We start from the raw sequence: 21045 nt of genomic DNA on the forward strand, positions 1-21045 counted from the left end.
AGTTCCTTTACACACCAACTACAACTCAAGGTTAGACCACACAAAAGACTGCAGATGCAGGAATCTGGAGCAAAACACAAACTGCTGGAGGAACACAGCAACTTGAACAGCATCAGTGTCAGGAAACACACAATTCAGGTCAACACCTTTCATCGAGATTGCTCTACACGTGCTATGTGACCCGAGTCCCTCTAACTCGGGACTCCACAGCAACACATTGCATTTCTAGCTGTGTGTATGGACTCCTGGCTGCTGCACAGATTCCCCAACATGCTCATGGCAAGCTTCTCTTTGACCCCTTAACTGTAGTCTTTTGCCAGCCCATGGTAATGATGTCAAAGGACGGCTGCAATCTGCACACGTGTAATGGAAGACTGCAAACAGTCTGTGAGGTGGCAGCAGCAGGGTTTTGTGTAGGAGTCTGGAACGGCCAGTCACAGGAGTAAATGACAGTAATTCACTAGGTATCTTACTTACTAAGCTGTTGGAATCAGCAAACCACCACATCTCTTACTGCATTGTGCTTATCAAGATTTAATTTGATCAAAGGAAAGAGACATTTTTAAAAATTTATTAATCAAAGCAGTATATCTTTAAAAAACACACTTAGAATTTATCTGGATTGGCCTCCATTTCCTGTTTGATTCTGTTTTCCACTTCTAGCAACAGGTTAGTGTTGGTATTAGGCAGGTTATAGCTGATAAACACCTGTTTCCCAGTCTTCTTAGCTGCATTAAACATAAAGGAAGGTTTTAAGTAAGCCAAATAAGTTAGCAAAATAAAACTACAAAAGCTTAAAAACGTCAGGTCATACACAGCAGGTCAGGCAGCATCTGTGGAGAAAAAAACTTACTATTTCACTCCACTACCCTTTCATCAGAACTGGGAAAAGTTAGAAATAAGATATTTAAAGTTGTGATAGGATGGAAACCAAGAGAGAGTGCTTGATACAAGCAGTGGTGCTGCTGAGAGAGGGTGAGAGAGACTGTTTAGTTATGAATGAGGGCAAGGGAACAACACCTTATATACCATCTGGGTAGCCTCCCAACCTGATGGCATGAACATCGATTTCTCGAACTCCTGGTAATGACCCTTCCCCCCCCTTCACCAGTCCCCATCCCCTTTTCCTGTTCTCACTGTTATCTCCTTACCTGCCCATCGCCTCCCTCTGGTGCTCCTCCCCCCTTTTCTTTCTTCCATGGCCTTTTGTCCTCTCCTGTCACACTCCCTCTTCTCCAGCCCTGTATCTCTTTCACCAATTTCTTTATCCATCCCTCCCCCTTCATGGTTTCACCTTTCACCTATAACCTCCCCCACCTTCTAAATCTGCTCCTCATCTTTTTTTCTCCAGTTCTGCTGAAGGATCTCGGCCCAAAACATCGACTATACTTTAGATCTTGTGGATCCTCCAGCATTTTGTGTGTATTGCAAGGGATCCACCATGGCTTTTCTTCTTCACTCCTCATTCAACTGCCTTTTCTCTGCACAGATAGAGCTAGCCAGCTTTCCACACAAAACCTCTCAGCTGCACCAACTGTATCAGCCCAGCCTGTGACTCCGTTGATTAACCTGTCTAGTCCTGAAACACTCACTGTGCTTCTCTCTCCATAGATGCAGCCCAGCCTGTTGTGTAGTTCCAGCATTTTACAAAACAGCTTCAAACGGAGAGTAGTATATTTCAGCATGTATTAGCATCTAACTGGATGTATTACTGTCCATAAATTACCTTGAAATGCAGTACATAGTTTTATGAGTAAGCGAGTAAATGATTCACACATCAAATGTAATCAAAATAAAAATCCTTTGCTGTTCCACCCCTCTCCCACCTCCAAATTCTTCCCAAATTTTAGGGCTGGAAAGTAACTTGACAAAAATGAAAGGGTTAATGAATTACAACAGTGAACTGGATTTTCCTCTTGTGGTTGCAGAATATAGAAATGAGCAACAGGTTAATTCAACATATGATGTTCCAACTTTAATTATTAAGAAAATGCAGGAATTGATTGTTCAGAAAGCTGTAACACCAAACATTCAGAAATTGGATTGTAGCTTTAAGAAAGGATCACAGATCTAAAAGAACCATGATAAAGGGAACCACTAGATGTGGTGTATTTGGATGTCTATAATGCATTCGATAAGTCACCAGATAGACAAAAGGTTCCGCCGCAGGGAAAGGGTTGTGGTACAGCGAAGAATGTACTCACGTGGACAGAACTGACAGAAAACAGGGTGACAATAGTTGTTTATTATTGCCACAAGTGCCAGCGAAAATCTACTCTGAATGCCATCAATAAAGACCATTTCAAAACGTAAGTATATTGAGGAATGGAACGAGGAGAAATGCAACAAGATAATGTGGAATATAGTATTGCAGAGAAGATGCAGTACAAGTAGAAAGAAAGGCCATAATCAGGCAGATTTTGAGGTCAAGAGTACATTAATGTGAGATGCCAGAACTAATCAAAAATTCTCAGATGTTGGAAATAAAAACAGAAAATGCTGGAGGCACACCAGATCAGAGAATGTCTGTGGAAAGGACTATATTAACACCACAGATGCCAAGCTTCCTTGGCCAGTGTGGGGGAGGAATTTAAGGATCCTCTTGGATCTATCACCATGTTTGTAAACTGGCCTCTCTCTCCAGCCAGTAAATGTAGGTCCTTTTCACCATATCAGAGAACACAAACTGCGAGCAAAGATTCTGTCAATGGACCTGGGTCCAGAAACACAATGGAAAACAAAATTCTTTCAAATGAATAAGTTATCTTACCAAGCCTTTGTGCTAATGAATTAGACGTGGTATCAGAGGTGTCTCCAAGGATTAGCGAGGATACTGGAGTTGGGTCCTGAAAACAAGGAGCACAAGTTACATTAGCCCGAATACTCATAACTCCTTAATCTCCTAATAAAGGAAAGCTTCATCTTTTCGTATATCACACCTGAAAATCACACTTATTGCTTTATACTTGTTCTGGCTGGTCTTGTTTCCAGTCTGACCACTGTTTTCAGAGACAGACAAAGTATATCACATTAACAACCTGTATTGGTACAATTGATGTCAACAACAGTATCCACTCTTATAGACAATAGACAATAGGTGCAGAAGTAGACCATTTGGTCCTTTGAGCCTGCACCGCCATTTTGAGATCATGGCTGATCAATTCCTATCAATACCCAGTTCCTGCCTTGTCCCCATATCCCTTGATTCCCCTATCCATAAGATACCTATCTAGCTCCTTCTTGAAAGCATCCAGAGAATTGGCCTCCACTACCTTCCAAGGCAGTGCATTCCAGACCCCCACAACGCTCTGGGAGAAGAAGTTTTTCCTTAACTGTGTCCTAAATGACCTACCCCTTATTCTCAAACCATGCCCTCTGGTACTGGACTCTCCCAGCATCTGGAACATATTTCCTGCCTCTATCTTGTCCAATCCCTTAATAATCTTATATGTTTCAATCAGATCCCCTCTCAATCTCCTTAATTCCAGCGTGTACAAGCCCAGTCTCTCTAACCTCTCTGCGAAAGACAGTCCAGACATCCCAGGAATTAACCTCGTGAATCTACGCTGCACTTCCTCTACAGCCAGGATGTCCTTCCTCAACCCTGGAGACCAAAACTGTACACAATACTCCAGGTGTGGTCTCACCAGGACTCTGTACAAATGCAAGAGGATTTCCTTGCTCTTGTACTCAATTCCCTTTGGAATAAAGGCCAACATTCCATTAGCCTTCTTCACTGCCTGCTGCACTTGCTCATTCACCTTCAGTGACTGATGAACAAGGACTCCGAGATCTCTTTGTATTACTCCCTTACCCAACTCTATACCGTTCAGATAATAATCTGCCTTCCTGTTCTTACTCCCAAAGTGGATAACCTCACACTTATTCACATTAAATGCCATCTGCCAAGTATCTGCCAGCCTATCCAAGTCACCCTGAATTCTCCTAACATCCTCATCACATGTCACACTGCCACCCAGCTTAGTATCATCAGCAAATTTGCTGATGTTATTTTCTATGCCTTCATCCAAATCGTTAACGTAAATGGTAAACAGCTGTGGTCCCAATACCCAGCCCTGTGGCACCCCACTAGTCACCACCTGCCATTCCGAGAAACACCCATTCACCGCTACCCTTTGCTTTCTATCTGCCAACCAGTTTTCTATCCATGTCAATGCCTTCCCCCCGATGCCCTGAGCTTTGATTTTACCCACCAATCTTCTATGTGGGACCTTATCAAATGCCTTCTGAAAATCAAGGTACACTACATCCACTGGATCTCCCCCCGTCTAACTTCCTGGTTACATCCTCAAAAAACTCCAACAGATTAGTCAAGCATGATTTACCCTTGGTAAATCCATGCTGGCTCGGCCCAATCCTATCACTGCTATCTAGATATGCCACTATTTCATCCTTAATAATGGACTCTAGCATCTTTCCCACCACCGATGTCAGGCTGACAGGTTGATAGTTCTCTGTTTTCTCCCTCCCTCCTTTCTTAAAAAGTGGGATAACATTAGCCATTCTCCAATCCTCAGGAACTTATCCTGAATCTAAGGAACATTGGAAAATGATTACCAATGCATCCGCAATTTCCAGGGCCACCTCCTTTAGTACCCTAGGGTGCAGACCATCTGGACCTGGGGATTTGTCAGCCTTCAGTCCCATCAGTCTTCTCATCACCGTTTCCTTCCGAATGTCAATCTGTTTCATTTCCTCTGTTACCCTATGTCCTTGGCCCATCCATACATCTGGGAGATTGCTTGTGTCTTCCTTAGTGAAGACAGATCTAAAGTACTCATTAAATTCTTCTGCCATTTCTCTGTTTCCCATAACAATTTCACCCAATTCATTCTTCAAGGGCCCAACATTGTTCTTAACTATCTTCTTTCTCTTCACATACCTAAAAAAGCTTTTGCTATCTTCCTTTATATTCCTGGCTAGCTTGCGTTTGTACCTCATTTTTTCTCCCCGTATTGTCTTTTTAGTTAAGTTCTGTTGTTCCTTAAAAACTTCCCAATCATCTGTCCTCCCACTCACCTTAGCTCTGTCATATTTCCTTTTTTTTTAATGCTATGCAGTCTCTGACTTCCTTTGTCAACCACTGAGGCCCCTTTCCCCCCTTTGAATCCTTCCTTCTCTGGGGGATGAACTGATTTTGCACCTTGTGCATTATTCCCAAGAATACCTGCCATTGCTGTTCCACTGTCTTTTCTGCTAGGCTATCCATCCAGTCAACTTTGGCCAGCCCCTCCCTCATGGCTCCATAGTTTCCCCTGTTCATCTGCAACACTGACACCTCCGAGCTGCCCTTATCCTTCTCAAATTGCAGATAAAAGCTTATCATATTGTGATCACTACCTCCTAATAGCTCCTTTACTGCGAGATCGCTTATCAAATCCTGTTCATTACATAACACTAAATCCCATCGGGCTATACGCCCCTAGAATTTTGTTGTCCTTCCTACATTTACTTATTCTTTCAGCACATTTAACTCCATGTTCCGTCAGACCATCCCTCTGTACACGAGTCCTCCTTATCACTTGTTCCGCCCCACCTTCCTCTACTACACACTTAATATTCCGGAACCGTGTAGTCCCCACCTGTCCTTTATTCTTCCTCTCGCTATCCTCGCTCACATTCTGGATCCCTGCCCCCTGCAAATTTAGTTTAACCCCCCCCAAGAAGCTCTAGCAAACTTCCCTGCAAGAATGTTAGTACCGCTCCAGTTCAGGTGTAAACCGTCCCTTCGGAACAGATCCCACCTTCCCTGGAACAAGGCCCAATTATCTACAAAACTGAAGCCCTCCCTCCTGCACCATCCTCTCAGCCACGTATTAATCTTTATAATCTTTCTGTTCCTTGCCTCACTCGCACGTGGCACAGGTAGCAATCCTGAGATTGTTACCCTGGTGGTCCTGCTCTTCAGCTTCGCACCTAACTCCCTACGCAGGACCCCCTCACTCATCCTACCCACGTCATTGGTCCCTACATGGACCACAACATCTGGATTCTTGCCCTCCCTCTCGAGAATAACCTGCACCCGATCTGAGATGTCCCGGACCCCGGCACCAGGGAAGCAACATACCATCCGAGACTCCCGATCTTCCCCACAAAATCTCCTATCCGCCCCCCTGACTATAGAATCCCCTATCACTACCGCTCTGTTCTCTTCCCTCCTCCCCTTCCTAGTCGCGGGTCCAACCTCAGTGCCAGAGACAGGACCACTGCAGCTTGTTCCTGGTAGGTCATCCCCACCAACAGTATCCAAAACGATATTCTTACTTTTGATGGGAACGGCCACAGGGGTGCTCTTCTCTCTCTGTCTGCTCCCCCTGCCTCTCTTGACTGTCACCCATTTGCCTACCTCCTGTCTTTTCGGTGTGACTACCTCCCGATAACTCTTATCTATCTCTGCCTCTGCCTCCCGAATGATCCGTAGTTCATCCAGCTCCTGCTCCAATTCCCTAACTCGGTCTGATAGGAGCTGCAGCTGGATGCACCTATTGCAGGTGTGGTCATCAGGAACAACTGTGTTGACCCTGACCTCCCACATACTGCATACGGAGCACACCACTGCTCTAACCGTCTCCCCCATTACCTGATCCCAGATTAGTCAGAATAAATGAAAAGCAGGCTTCTTGCCGAAGTCCTCTTGCGCCGAAGCCCGCTGAGCCAAATAATCTTGACCCAATAATCTCAGTTATCACTGCATCAGACACTTTAAAGAATCTCACTGCACCATCCACGACAGGTACACCAGCTCACCTGTCTGCTCCACCATTCTTACCTCAAGATTCTTTTTCTTGCAGGCATTCACAGTAGAACAACGAAGAACAACAGATCAGTGAAAAACTACAAACAGCACTTGCCACTAACCCCATGTGATTCTCTTTATCACTACTGATCTCTGACCCCAGCTTACCAAGCCACTTGGCTTCCTCTCCTGTCTGCTGAAGCATTTCTTCTCATCTAAGGCTACATCCACACTAGACTGGATAATTTTGAAAACGCCGGTTTTGCGTAAAAACAATAGGCGTCCACACTATGCGTTTTTGAAAATATCTCTGTCCACGTTGAAACGGAGATTTTGGTGAATCTCCTCCTACTGGGCATGCGCAGGACACATCTACCGAAAACAAGCGACATGTTTGGTGTCAAATCTCGCTGTTAAAGTGCCCGTTTGTGTAGTTACAGACTAGAAAAACTTAAAATGACGGACAGCTGTTGGCTCTCGCACAGGAGAACTTAAAACTAAAAAAAAAACAAATACTGGAGCGTATGGAGGCAACCGACGGAGTTCACGGACAGATTGACCCGGCTGACGACGAACATTGAAAAACTGATTAACTCTGTTGCATTAATAAAGTACCATGTTAAATGTATAAATGTTTTAATGTCTGCATCAGTGTTATCTTGTATTTCCATACGATGTTACATTAGGCTGTCACAAATCTATCGTCAAAGTACTTGCATAAATAGGTAAACCACCTTCATACGAGCAAGGACAGAAAACAGGGCAAAGTGAGTATACTTATTTATTCAGTAAGTTATGGGTCAAAGTATTTGCCGAGTACTTTTCTAACTCTTCTGGCTTCAGTCTCGTTGCCGTCTGTTCTGAAATTGTTAGGTTGCGTTCAAGAAAACAATGAAATAGCGCGCTGCCGTCTGATAGCGTTTTCAGAAGTCTCTGGTTACCCCGTCCACACTGATCTGCCCGAGCGGCGTTTTCAAAAATACCCACCCTGGAAAGCGTTTCTGAAAAGCTCCAGTTTCGGGGGATGAAAACACCATTTTAGTGTGGACGGAGGGTAAAAATGAAGAGGAAAAAGCTTCGGTTACGGATTTATCCGGTGTAGTGCGGACGTAGCCTTATTCCTGATCGCCAATTCTGAGACTGTAACCCCAATTCTGTGCACCCCACCCAGGGGAAACATCATCCCATCTGCCGAGCCCTGGAATAACATTGTATCTGAAATCATCAGCACAGCATCAGGAGCGTTGATACTGTATGCAAACATGGGAAACTCTGGTACCAGGATATGGTGACATGTGGCTTCAAGGATTTGTGGAACTTTGACTTGGGTTAATATCTTTGGGCCGGATCAATATTACTGCCTGGGTAGCCACAGAATAATAAACATGCTCTTCAGCCCAACTCATCCAATTTGACTACATCTACCTGAGCCAGTCTTATTTGCCTATGTTTGATTCATATCCTTCTGAATCTTTCCCATCCTTGTACTATCTAAATGTCTTTTAAGTACTGTAATGGTAACTACCTCTACCACATCCTCTGGTAGCTCATTCCATTTACGGTAACTACCAACCTCTGTACAAAAATGTTGCCCTTCAAATCCCCATTAAATCTTTTACTTTTCACCTTCAACTTATGACCTCGTTTTTAGTTCCCAATCCCTAGGGGAAAGACTAAGTGTGTTCATCTGAACTATATCCCCTTGTACACCTTTATAAGGTCGCCCCCTCAGTCTCCTACATTTGAAGAAATAAAGTCCTAGCCTGCCCAACCTCTCCCAACACCTCAAGTTCTGGCATGATCCTAGCAAATCCTCTCTGCACACTTTCTGGTTTAACGATGTCTCTCCTATAACAAGGTGACAATTGCATACAGTACTCCAAATGTAGTCTCACCAGCCTCTTGTACACTTGCAACTGAATGTCCTATCAGTGCCCTAATTGGTGGAACAGGTACCAGGGTTCCTGTTTCTTGTTCTCATGAAAGAAAGGGAAAATGGGCTTGGGAATCAGTCACTGACTCCCATGGCGATGAGGGTGAGGGCAATAAGCTCAAGGAGGAAAGATGTCAGTAATTGGGGAACCAATGGCTAAGAAAAAAGGTCAAAGGACCAAGGGGTAGGTCATGCGGACAAACTTAGCTCTGAAAGGACAGGAGGGGAGTTGGCAGTATAGAGAGCTGGCTTGCAGATATTTACTGTTCATTCAGATCCTGTTGAACGTGGGGAGGTTCTCTGAACCAGCAAGGTTTCAGCACTCTTCACTCGCTATGAATTAGTGTAAATCTGTCCCACTGGCTTGATGTTCAGCTCCTCCCTCCATGTCCATGTTTTACCATCTACTCAGCTCTTCTATGAAGACGTTCACCACTATATACCTTGCACCTCCCACACAACCCTCGGCCTTCTGCAGTGTTGAACTCCACATTTTTTAAATCACATCTTTCATCTTTTCTACTTCAGTAGTAATGTTTTAGCCTCTCGTCCACCTCCAGCCTCAGTATCTTACCATCAGCAGGTAGAATCTGTGCAAAGTGATGCTGACGGGCAAATCAGCACTTCCTCCCGCAGGGGTCCTATCACCATGGAAATCAGGACCAGAAATGGCCTTCATCCTTACTAATAGGCAGACATTACCTCAAAGTACAATCTTGGTCACATGGTGTCAAGGATCTGAGAATCTCTGTGGTGCCATCTCAAACAGAGAGGACAGGAAAGACATGAACTCCTTTGGTTGATTTTCCCTTTTCCCTTTCTGTCTTCTCTCGAGGATACATGCCTCAAGCCCTGAAATTTTGTACCCTCAACCTGATGGTAGTATTGCTACTGGCTTGAAAGCAAAGTTTCATTATGCTTGAGATGCACACACAACTTCATTGATCATCTCACAGACCAGCACAATCCCAAATTTCACATCCTTGTAATTTTCAGAGTTCTGTCACATATAATCCACCCTCACCCGAGTTGTCCTTTTGTGATTATCACTCAGTAATTCATTAATTCCTCTCCCCCTCCCCCCCACATGCTTGCCTAACCTTACAACAATAAGACAGGACAACTGGACAGATTAATTGATTATTCTTCACAAAAGCCACCCCTCCCCCATCCAATCAGCATTATATTTTACTTTTTCCCTTGTGCTTATCCAGATTCTAATTAAACGCACCTCAACTACTCCTTGAGGGACCAAGTTCCACGTTCTCACTACATTCTGCACAGAGATTTCTCTGGAATTCCCCTGTGAACTCATTCAAAATTACATTAAAGTCTATAGCAGCAAGTGGAGCCTGTGTACAATTCCTGTGACCCACGAACAGTCCTAACTGACTTGACAGAGGCTTAGCATTAAATTTCTCTGCTTTTCTACTCCGCTTCTGCAGAGGTTAAACGTACTTGAATCGTCTCTTTATCTGGTGTCATTTCACACACTCTGACAAACAGCACAGTCATTAATATCTCATCTGATAATCACAATGAACCGAGAGGGAACTCCCTGTGACATTCATTAAAGCTCAGCTACTGTCTGGTCTCAGCACTGGCACAGAAGGTTTGGTGGCATCCACCAGTGTTGGAATTGTTCTTGTGACTCCCAGAAGCAGGAGAAGACAGTGTGACAGTTAACACAATACAGTACAGGCCACCTGGGTTCATTTCCTGCCCTGTCTATAAGGAGTTTGTAAGTTCTCCCCGTGACTGTGTGGTTTCCTCAGGCCCTGCGGTTTTCTCCCACATTCCAAGAGGTGTACTGTTTGTAAGTCATTGTAAATTGTGCTGTGTTAGGCTAGCGTTAATCGGTTACTGGGCAGCATACTCAGGGGGCCAGAAGGATCTATTCTGCACTGTATCGCAAAAATTAAAATTAAAGTGCGGTGCAGAGAGACAAAAAATGCAAGGTCACAGCGGGATAACTGTGAGGTCAAGTCCACTATATTATACTGGGGAACCATTCAATAGCCTTATCAGAATGCAGTAGAAGCTGTCCTTAAGCTTGGTGGTACGTGTGCTTTCAGGCTCCTGTATCTACTGCCCGATGGGAGAGGGGAGAAGAGAGAATGTCTGGGACGAGTGCTGTCGTTGATTACTCTGGCAGTGAGAAGTACAAGACACCGTACATAGAGGCGAGGCTGGTTTCCATGATGTGTTGAGCTGTGAGCAGAACTCTGCAGTTTCTTGCAGTCATGGCAGAACAGTTGCCGTCCCAAGCCACGATGGTGCCTCTGTTAAGAGCTGGCAAGTGTAGAAAGGGACTTGCCAGATTTCTTTATCCTCCTCTCTTGGCCATGGCACCAATCTGGTTGTACTGTGACAGGCTACTGGTGATGTTCACTCCTAGGAACTTGGAACTCCCTTTCAGCCTTGATGTTAACAGCAGCATGTGTACCAACCCCCTTCCTGAAGTCAATGACCTGCTGACAAGTTACTGTCACTAACCTCGTCATCCCTTTCCTATACTCCAACTCATCGTTATCTGAGATGCAGACGAGTACAGTGCCAACGTGCAACGTGATCACAGATGGTCAGGACAGTTTCCTCCACCAAGCCCACAGCCCGAAAGCCTTAATATACAAAAATCTCTCAACTCTGTAAAAGGAAAAGCAAAGTCTCTCACAGAAGATCGGGAACTCTCTTCCTCAAAGGGTGCTATACAGTGAGGGGTAGGCAAGACTGTTGAGTTGAGGAAATCGGTCAGCCACAATCCAACCAAATGTCCCTAATTCACGTGAGCTGTGAAGCGGTACTAATAGTGTTCGAACGCCAGTTCCAAGATTTTACCACACTTGAAAACTAGTGCCAATGCCCTGACCTGCCCTCTGTGTCAAATCCTCCCTGTTTACTCAAACACCCTCTGCTTTTAGACAATAGACAATAGACAATAGGTGCAGAAATAGACCATTCGGCCCTTTGAGCCTGCACCGCCATTTTGAGATCATGGCTGATCAATTCCTATCAATACCCGGTTCCTGCCTTGTCTCCATATCCCTTGATTCCCCTATCCATAAGATACCTATCTAGCTCCTTCTTGAAAGCATCCAGAGAATTGGCCTCCCCTACCTTCCGAGGCAGTGCATTCCAGACCCCCACAACTCTCTGGGAGAAGAAGTTTTTCCTTAACTCTGTCCTAAATGACCTACCCCTTATTCTCAAACCATGCCCTCTGGTATTGACTCTCCCAGCATCTGGAACATATTTCCTGCCTCTATCTTGTCCAATCCCTTAATAATCTTATATGTTTCAATCAGATCCCCTCTCAATCTCCTTAATTCCAGCGTGTACAAGCCCAGTCTCTCTAACCTCTCTGCGTAAGACAGTCCAGACATCCCAGGAATTAACCTTGTGAATCTACGCTGCACTTCCTCTACAGCCAGGATGTCCGTCCTTAACACTGGAGACCAAAACTGTACACAATACTCCAGGTGTGGTCTCACCAGGGCTCTATACAAATGCAAGAGGATTTCCTTGCTCTTGAACTCAATTCCCTTTGTAATAAATGCCAACATTCCATTAGCCTTCTTCACTGCCTGCTGCACTTGCTCATTCACCTTCAGTGACTGATGAACAAGGACTCCGAGATCCCTTTGTATTTCACTGTAACATGGGGGCTGTGTGCAAAATGTCCCTACAAAATGTTAAGACGTTGCGCTGTAAAAGTGGAAATAATGATTCTTCAGGTTCCAGCCTGGACATGGGAGTCTCCCTGCCACGCTTAAGGAATCAGACTGATTGAGGAGGCAGTAACATTGCTATTCATTCCTTCGGTAGACCTAGTTCTGCAGCAAGGCACCCCAGCCCTGAGACTGTAATCCCAATACACCATCACACATCCAGCCCGGTGACTGTAATCCCAATCCACCGTCACACATCCAGCCCTGAGACTGTAATCCCAATGCACCGTCACACATCCAGCCCTGCGACTGTAATCCCAATGCGACTGTAACCCCAATACACCATCACACATCCAGCCCGGTGACAGTAATCCCAATCCACCGTCACACATCCAGCCCTGCGACTGTAATCCCAATACACCATCACACATCCAGCCCGGTGACTGTAATCCCAATGCACCATCACACATCCAGCCCGGTGACTGTAATCCCAATCCACCATCACACATCCAGCCCAGTGACTGTAATCCCAATCCACCATCACACATCCAGCCCTGAGACTGTAATCCCAATCCACCGTCACACATCCAGCCCTGAGACTGTAATCCCAATCCACCATCACACATCCAGCCCTGAGACTGTAATCCCAATCCACCGTCACACATCCAGCCCGGTGACTGTAATCCCAATCCACCGTCACACATCCAGCCCTGCGACTGTAATCCCAATACACCATCACACATCCAGCCCGGTGACTGTAATCCCAATGCACCATCACACATCCAGCCCGGTGACTGTAATCTCAATCCACCATCACACATCCAGCCCGGTGACTGTAATCCCAATCCACCGTCACACATCCAGCCCGGTGACTGTAATCCCAATCCACCATCACACATCCAGCCCTGCAACTGTAATCCCAATCCACCATCACACATCCAGCCCGATGACTGTAATCCCAATCCACCATCACACATCCAGCCCTGCGACTGTAATCCCAATGCACCGTCACACATCCAGCCCTGCGACTGTAATCCCAATGCACCGTTACACATCCAGCCCTGCGACTGTAATCCCAATGCGACTGTAACCCCAATACACCATCACACATCCAGCCCTGCGACTGTAATCCCAATGCGACTGTAACCCCAATACACCATCACACATCCAGCCCGGTGACAGTAATCCCAATCCATCGTCACACATCCAGCCCGGTGACTGTAATCCCAATCCACCATCACACATCCAGCCCGGTGACTGTAATCCCAATGCGACTGTAACCCCAATACACCATCACACATCCAGCCCGGTGACAGTAATCCCAATCCACCGTCACACATCCAGCCCGGTGACTGTAATCCCAATCCACCATCACACATCCAGCCCGGTGACTGTAATCCCAATCCACCATCACACATCCAGCCCTGAGACTGTAATCCCAATCCACCGTCACACATCCAGCCCTGAGACTGTAATCCCAATCCACCATCACACATCCAGCCCTGAGACTGTAATCCCAATCCACCATCACACATCCAGCCCTGAGACTGTAATCCCAATCCACCATCACACATCCAGCCCGGTGACTGTAATCCCAATCCACCGTCACACATCCAGCCCGGTGACTGTAATCCCAATCCACCATCACACATCCAGCCCTGAGACTGTAATCCCAATCCACCATCACACATCCAGCCCGGTGACTGTAATCCCAATCCACCATCACACATCCAGCCCTGAGACTGTAATCCCAATCCACCATCACACATCCAGCCCTGAGACTGTAATCCCAATCCACCGTCACACATCCAGCCCTGAGACTGTAATCCCAATCCACCATCACTCATCCAGCCCTGAGACTGTAATCCCAATCCACCATCACACATCCAGCCCTGAGACTGTAATCCCAATCCACCATCACACATCCAGCCCGGTGACTGTAATCCCAATCCACCATCACACATCCAGCCCTGAGACTGTAATCCCAATCCACCATCACACATCCAGCCCGGTGACTGTAATCCCAATCCACCATCACACATCCAGCCCTGAGACTGTAATCCCAATCCACCATCACACATCCAGCCCTGAGACTGTAATCCCAATCCACCATCACACATCCAGCCCTGCGACTGTAATCCCAATGCACCGTCACACATCCAGCCCTGCGACTGTAATCCCAATGCGACTGTAACCCCAATACACCATCACACATCCAGCCCTGCGACTGTAATCCCAATGCGACTGTAACCCCAATACACCATCACACATCCAGCCCGGTGACAGTAATCCCAATCCACCGTCACACATCCAGCCCGGTGACTGTAATCCCAATCCACCATCACACATCCAGCCCGGTGACTGTAATCCCAATGCGACTGTAACCCCAATACACCATCACACATCCAGCCCGGTGACAGTAATCCCAATCCACCGTCACACATCCAGCCCGGTGACTGTAATCCCAATCCACCATCACACATCCAGCCCGGTGACTGTAATCCCAATCCACCATCACACATCCAGCCCTGAGACTGTAATCCCAATCCACCGTCACACATCCAGCCCTGAGACTGTAATCCCAATCCACCATCACACATCCAGCCCTGAGACTGTAATCCCAATCCACCATCACACATCCAGCCCTGAGACTGTAATCCCAATCCACCATCACACATCCAGCCCGGTGACTGTAATCCCAATCCACCGTCACACATCCAGCCCGGTGACTGTAATCCCAATCCACCATCACACATCCAGCCCTGAGACTGTAATCCCAATCCACCATCACACATCCAGCCCGGTGACTGTAATCCCAATCCACCATCACACATCCAGCCCTGAGACTGTAATCCCAATCCACCGTCACACATCCAGCCCTGAGACTGTAATCCCAATCCACCATCACTCATCCAGCCCTGAGACTGTAATCCCAATCCACCATCACACATCCAGCCCTGAGACTGTAATCCCAATCCACCATCACACATCCAGCCCGGTGACTGTAATCCCAATCCACCATCACACATCCAGCCCTGAGACTGTAATCCCAATCCACCATCACACATCCAGCCCGGTGACTGTAATCCCAATCCACCATCACACATCCAGCCCTGAGACTGTAATCCCAATCCACCATCACACATCCAGCCCTGAGACTGTAATCCCAATCCACCATCACACATCCAGCCCTGCTTCACGTTACTCACAAATCTAGTGCTCATAGCGACCGCGAGGTTGGAGAGGGTAGGGGCGGTGCCAACCCACAGGAAGAAGCTGCCCGACATCCTTAGGACGTGAAAATACACCGACTGACCGGCCAGCCTTTCGCTGAAGTCGTGCATCGATAAGGTCCCAGTCCCCAAGCCATTCTCAGCGGCCGACATGGCCGGATCCTGTTTACTGCCGCAACCAACACGCCTCCCAGGGTCGCGACCCTGTCAATCATTCGCACACTTCCGGCTCTGCCTGTCAATCAAAGGTAGTACTTCCGGGTTCGTTGCCTACTGCCGGGCGGAGGGTAGTTGGCTACGCCAGTGATTTTGTGAGCCAACGCAAGTTTGCAGGCTGTCTTAGATACCGGACAGGGATGATGGTTCCTTTAGGGCCAGGAGAATTTATTTGTAAATTGATTTGGGGGATACGGTCACAACTGGCCACAGCAGCATTTTATTGCCTATGCTTGAGCAGCTGGGGTGAGCCGTCTTGAACTGCTGGAGGGTCTCTGCCTTTGGGCTGGGACTTCCAGAATAAAGGGTCAGTGACGGTACTGTGAGAGATTCCGATTCGCTTTATCCGCCTTGGTTGTGGAAGTCATGCGTTTGGGAGGACTGGCTCGTGGCCATTTCATAGCCCCACCCGAGCTGACTACATCTTTTCTACGTCCTTTCCCTCTGGTGTCTCTAATTCAATAATCAAGGTCTCTAAAATATAAGCACACAAAATTAAGTAGGAATAGATCATCTGGCCCTTCAGCTTGCGCCACATTTCATGATTTTAGAAGCATCTTGGTTTATTATTGTCACTGAGGTACTGTCTTACATGCGATTAATACAGATGAGTTCATCACAATGCATTCGGGTTGTATAAGGTAAAACAATAATACAATTCAGAATAAGGTGTGAAAGTACGGAGAAAATGCATTTTAAATGTGCATTGTAGGTACGTCATAACGTGGATTCACCATTTTAACAGGGGTTGCACTAGGGGAGGACAAACCAGGGTAACACACTGAATGGTAGGGCACTAAGGTGGATGGGATCCAGGAATATCGATGCATAATTCTTTGAAAGTGGTATAACAAGTAGATAGGGTCATAAAGAGAACTTTTGGTACATTGGCCTTCATAAATCAGGGCACTGAATACAAAAGTTGGGATGTTACGTAGAAGTCACATTGGTGAGGGCGTGTTTGGAATATTGTTTGCAGTTCTGGTCATCTTTCTACAGGAAGTATACCAGTGAGCTTAAAAGTGCAGAGAAAATTTACAAGGATGTTGCTAGACTTGAAGACCAAAGTTAGAAGGAAGAGTTGAAAAGGTTGGTGCTTTATTCACTGGAGCCCAGGAGACTGAGGGGAGATTTTAGAGAGGTGTACAAGATTATGAGGGGTAAAGATAGGGTGAATGTTTGCAGGCTTTTTCTTCTCAAGTTTGGGTGAGGCTTGAACTAGAGGTCATAAATTTATGATGAAAGGTGAAATATATAAGGGGAATTTGAGTGTAAACTTCACTCAGATGTTGTGCGGTACCAATAAATTAGAAATCAAATAGTCAATCAAAACAATCTCCTCTGGCTACACAATGTCCATATTGTTCCGTTTCCCCACATTAACATGCCTCTCTTATGTGTCTGCCGCTACCATCACCCCAGGCACCCACCACTCTCTGTAAAAAGATGCCCCTCACATAATCTTTGAAATTACTCTGACGTTTCTGAGATTACTCTGACATGGCTGAGAGGATGGTGCAGGAGGGAGGGCTTCAGGTTTGTAGATAATTGGGCCTTGTTCCAGGGAAGGTGGGATCTGTTCCGAAGGGACGGTTTACACCTGAACTGGAGCGGTACTAACATTCTTGCAGGGAAGTTTGCTAGAGCTTCTTGGGGGGGTTTAAACTAAATTTGCAGGGGGCGGGGATCCAGAATGTGAGAGAGAATAGCGAGAGGAAGAATAAAGGACAGGTGGGGACTACACAGTTCCGGAATATTAAGTGTGTAGTAGAGGAAGGTGGGGCGGAACAAGTGATAAGGAGGACTCGTGTACACAGGGATGGTTTGACGGAACATGGAGTTAAATGTGTTGAAAGAATAAGTAAATGAAGGAAGGACAACAAAATTCTAGGGGTGTATAGCCCGATGGGAGTTCGGGGAGCTGGGTTAAGCACAACAGGCAGCGATTCAAACAGAGAGAGGAGAAATGGGTTAAAAATTCTATATCTGAATGCACGAAGTGTCAGAAATAAGGCAGATGAGCTTGAAGCCCAGGTGCGAATGGGTAACTATGATGTTGTTGGGATAACGGAGACATGGCTGCAGGGAGATCAGACCTGGGAAATGAATGTACAAGGGTATAGGGACAGAAATGTGGGCAGAGGGGGTGGGGTGGCCCTGTTGGTGAGGAATGAGATTCAGTCCTTTGCAAGGGGGGACATAGGGTCAGGAGAAGTAGAGTCTGTGTGGATAGAACTGAGGAACAGTAAGGGCAAAAGGACCCAAATGGGTGTTGTCTACAGGCCACCAAACAGTAGTATGGATATTGGGTGCAAGTTGAATAGGGAGTTAACATTGGCATGTGGCAAAGGTAATGTCGCAGTAGTTATGGGGGATTTCAACATGCAGGTGAACTGGGAGAATCAGGTTGGTGCTGGACCACAGGATAGGGAGTTTGTAGAGTGCCTACGGGATGCATTCTTGGAACAGCTTGTACGAGAGCCGACCAGGGACAAGACTATTCTGGATTTAGTGTTATGTAATGAACAGGATTTGATAAGCGATCTCGCAGTAAAGGAGCCATTAGGAGGTAGTGATCACAATATGATAAGCTTTTATCTGCAATTTGAGAAGGATAAGGGCAGCTCGGAGGTGCCAGTGTTGCAGATTGTTATGACCCCAGCCCCCTCCTTTGTGAGAATCGCAAGAGCCCTAGTCAAGGGGGGGTCAAATGACCCAAGAGGGGGAGAGACGTGCTGAATAGACACAGGAAAATGGAAGAGAGAGGGAGACATGCGGAAGACCATGTTCCCCCGGGAAGCAGAATAAAGTGACTATGACTATTGTCTCATGAAGACCACGTGTAAAGCCCTCGGGCAACGTGGGCTGGTTGAGAGAGAGATTGACACCGCCGATCCCGTGAGGAAGATAAAAGGTGGGCTGCCGAGGCGGGGCCAGAGACGCACCAGAAGACACGCTAGAAATCCTGCGACAGCGTTTTGATAGCGACAGCCGGTGGTGGGGTTCGTGTGCGTCTTTTCCTTGCCTGGGATTGGCGACCCCACAACGGAAGAACGGCTTAGCTACAGGGGAGGCCACAGATGAGCGTTCATTCCCCCAACGAGGCTCCGACAAACCGAACTCCTCCAGGTTGGAAAACCTGTCGGGTAACTGTTTCATCCCATCTCTCTCTCTCTTTCTAACAAAAGTGCACCAACGCGACACCACAACGACAGCAGCTGGTGGAACTGCAGTGACCACAAAAGACTTTTAGATATCCAGCAAACAATATATATCTACATTACCCCTAGACAACGATAGAGCTTATTTCTGATTGATTATTACTATACCTGTGCTTTAGATTGAGTTGTGACGATGTATATGATCTGAATGTTTTGTATTAACCATACGTTTGTGCCCCTTTATAAATAAAAATGTTTGAAAACAGTAGCACCAGGCTTCAGCGGACCCATCTATCTTTGCTGGTAAATTACCCGGTTACTGGGGAACGTAACAAGATGAACGGGGAAACTATGGAGCCATGAGGGAGGAGCTAGCCAAAGTTGACTGGACAGATAGCCTAGCAGAAAAGACAGTGGAACAGCAATGGCAGGTATTCTTGGGAATAATGCACAAGGTGCAAAATCAGTTCATCCCCCAGAGAAGGAAGGATTCAAAGGGGGGAAAGGGGCCTCAGTGGTTGACAAAGGAAGTCAGAGACTGCATAGCATTAAAAAAAAGGAAGTATGACAGAGCTAAGGTGAGTGGGAGGACAGATGATTGGGAAGTTTTTAAGGAACAACAGAACTTATCTAAAAAGACAATACGGGGAGAAAAAATGAGGTACAAACGCAAGCTAGCCAGGAATATAAAGGAAGATAGCAAAAGCTTTTTTAGGTATGTGAAGAGAAAGAAGATAGTTAAGAACAATGTTGGGCCCTTGAAGAATGAATTGGGTGAAATTGTTATGGGAAACAGAGAAATGGCAGAAGAATTTAATGAGTACTTTAGATCTGTTTTCACTAAGTAAGACACAAGCAATCTCCCAGATGTATGGATGGGCCAAGGACATAGGGTAACAGAGGAAATGAAACAGATTGACGTTTGGAAGGAAACGGTGATGAGAAGACTGATGGGACTGAAGGCTGACAAATCCCCAGGTCCAGATGGTCTGCACGCTAGGGTACTAAAGGAGGTGGCCCTGGAAATTGCGGATGCATTGGTAATCATTTTCCAATGTTCCTTAGATTCAGGATCAGTTCCTGAGGATTGGAGAATGGCTAATGTTATCCCACTTTTTAAGAAAGGAGGGAGGGAGAAAACAGAGAACTGTCAACCTGTCAGCCTGACATCGGTGGTGGGAAAGATGCTAGAGTCCATTATTAAGGATGAAATAGTGGCATATCTAGATAGCAGTGATAGGATTGGGCCGAGCCAGCATGGATTTACCAAGGGCAAATCATGCTTGACTAATCTGTTGGAGTTTTTCGAGGATGTAACCAGGAAGTTAGACGGGGGAGATCCAGTGGATGTAGTGTACCTCGATTTTCAGAAGGCATTTGATAAGGTCCCACATAGAAGATTGGTGGGTAAAATCAAAGCTCAGGGCATCGGGGGGAAGGCATTGACATGGATAGAAAACTGGTTGGTAGATAGAAAGCAAAGGGTAGCGGTGAATGGGTGTTTCTCGGAATGGCAGGTGGTGACTAGTGGGGTGCCACAGGGCTCGGTATTGGGACCACAGCTGTTTACCATTTACGTTAACGATTTGGATGAAGGCATAGAAAATAACATCAGCAAATTTGCTGATGATACTAAGCTGGGAGGCAGTGTGACATGTGATGAGGATGTTAGGAGAATTCAGGGTGACTTGGATAGGCTGGGTGAGTGGGCAGATACTTGGCAGATGGCATTTAATGTGAATAAGTGTGAGGTTATCCACTTTGGGAGTAAGAACAGGAAGGCAGATTATTATCTGAACGTGTAGAGCTGGGTAAGGGAGAAATACAAAGAGATCTTGGAGTCCTTGTTCATCAGTCACTGAAGGTGAATGAGCAAGTGCAGCAGGCAGTGGAGAAGGCTAATGGAATGTTGGCCTTTATTACAAAGGGAATTGAGTTCAAGAGCAAGGAAATCCTCTTGCATTTGTACAGAGCCCTGGTGAGACCACACCTGGAGTATTGTGTACAGTTTTGGTCTCCAGGGTTAAGGAAAGACATCCTGGCTGTAGAGGAAGTGCAGCGTAGATTCACAAGGTTA

General features: G+C 46.3%; 1 protein-coding gene across 1 annotated transcript; it reads right to left on the minus strand.

Annotated features, from left to right (window-relative positions):
- Nucleotides 1-514: 514 nt before the first annotated feature.
- psmg4 (proteasome (prosome, macropain) assembly chaperone 4) lies at nt 515-15801 on the minus strand. The gene is made up of 3 exons (XM_073073047.1): nt 15568-15801; nt 2771-2846; nt 515-728 (listed from the first exon to the last, which is right to left on the minus strand). The coding sequence occupies exons 1-3, from the start codon at nt 15742-15744 to the stop codon at nt 607-609; spliced, it is 375 nt and encodes a 124-aa protein (XP_072929148.1). The 5' UTR covers nt 15745-15801; the 3' UTR covers nt 515-606.
- Nucleotides 15802-21045: the final 5244 nt, after the last annotated feature.

The sequence above is a fragment of the Hemitrygon akajei genome, chromosome 20 (genome assembly GCF_048418815.1).
Source record: "Hemitrygon akajei chromosome 20, sHemAka1.3, whole genome shotgun sequence".
Classification (NCBI taxonomy): domain Eukaryota; kingdom Metazoa; phylum Chordata; class Chondrichthyes; order Myliobatiformes; family Dasyatidae; genus Hemitrygon; species Hemitrygon akajei.

What these genes read in the sequence shown, in the direction of transcription:
- psmg4 (XM_073073047.1), bottom strand. Translation starts at nt 15,744, where the DNA reads ATGTCGGCCGCTGAGAATGGCTTGGGGACTGGGACCTTATCGATGCAC. An exon ending in TCGCTATGAGCACTAGATTT is followed by an intron (nt 2,847 to 15,567) that starts GTGAGTAACGTG and finishes CCTTGTTTTCAG; the next exon opens with GACCCAACTCCAGTATCCTC. An exon ending in TTCATTAGCACAAAGGCTTG is followed by an intron (nt 729 to 2,770) that starts GTAAGATAACTT and finishes TGTTTAATGCAG; the next exon opens with CTAAGAAGACTGGGAAACAG.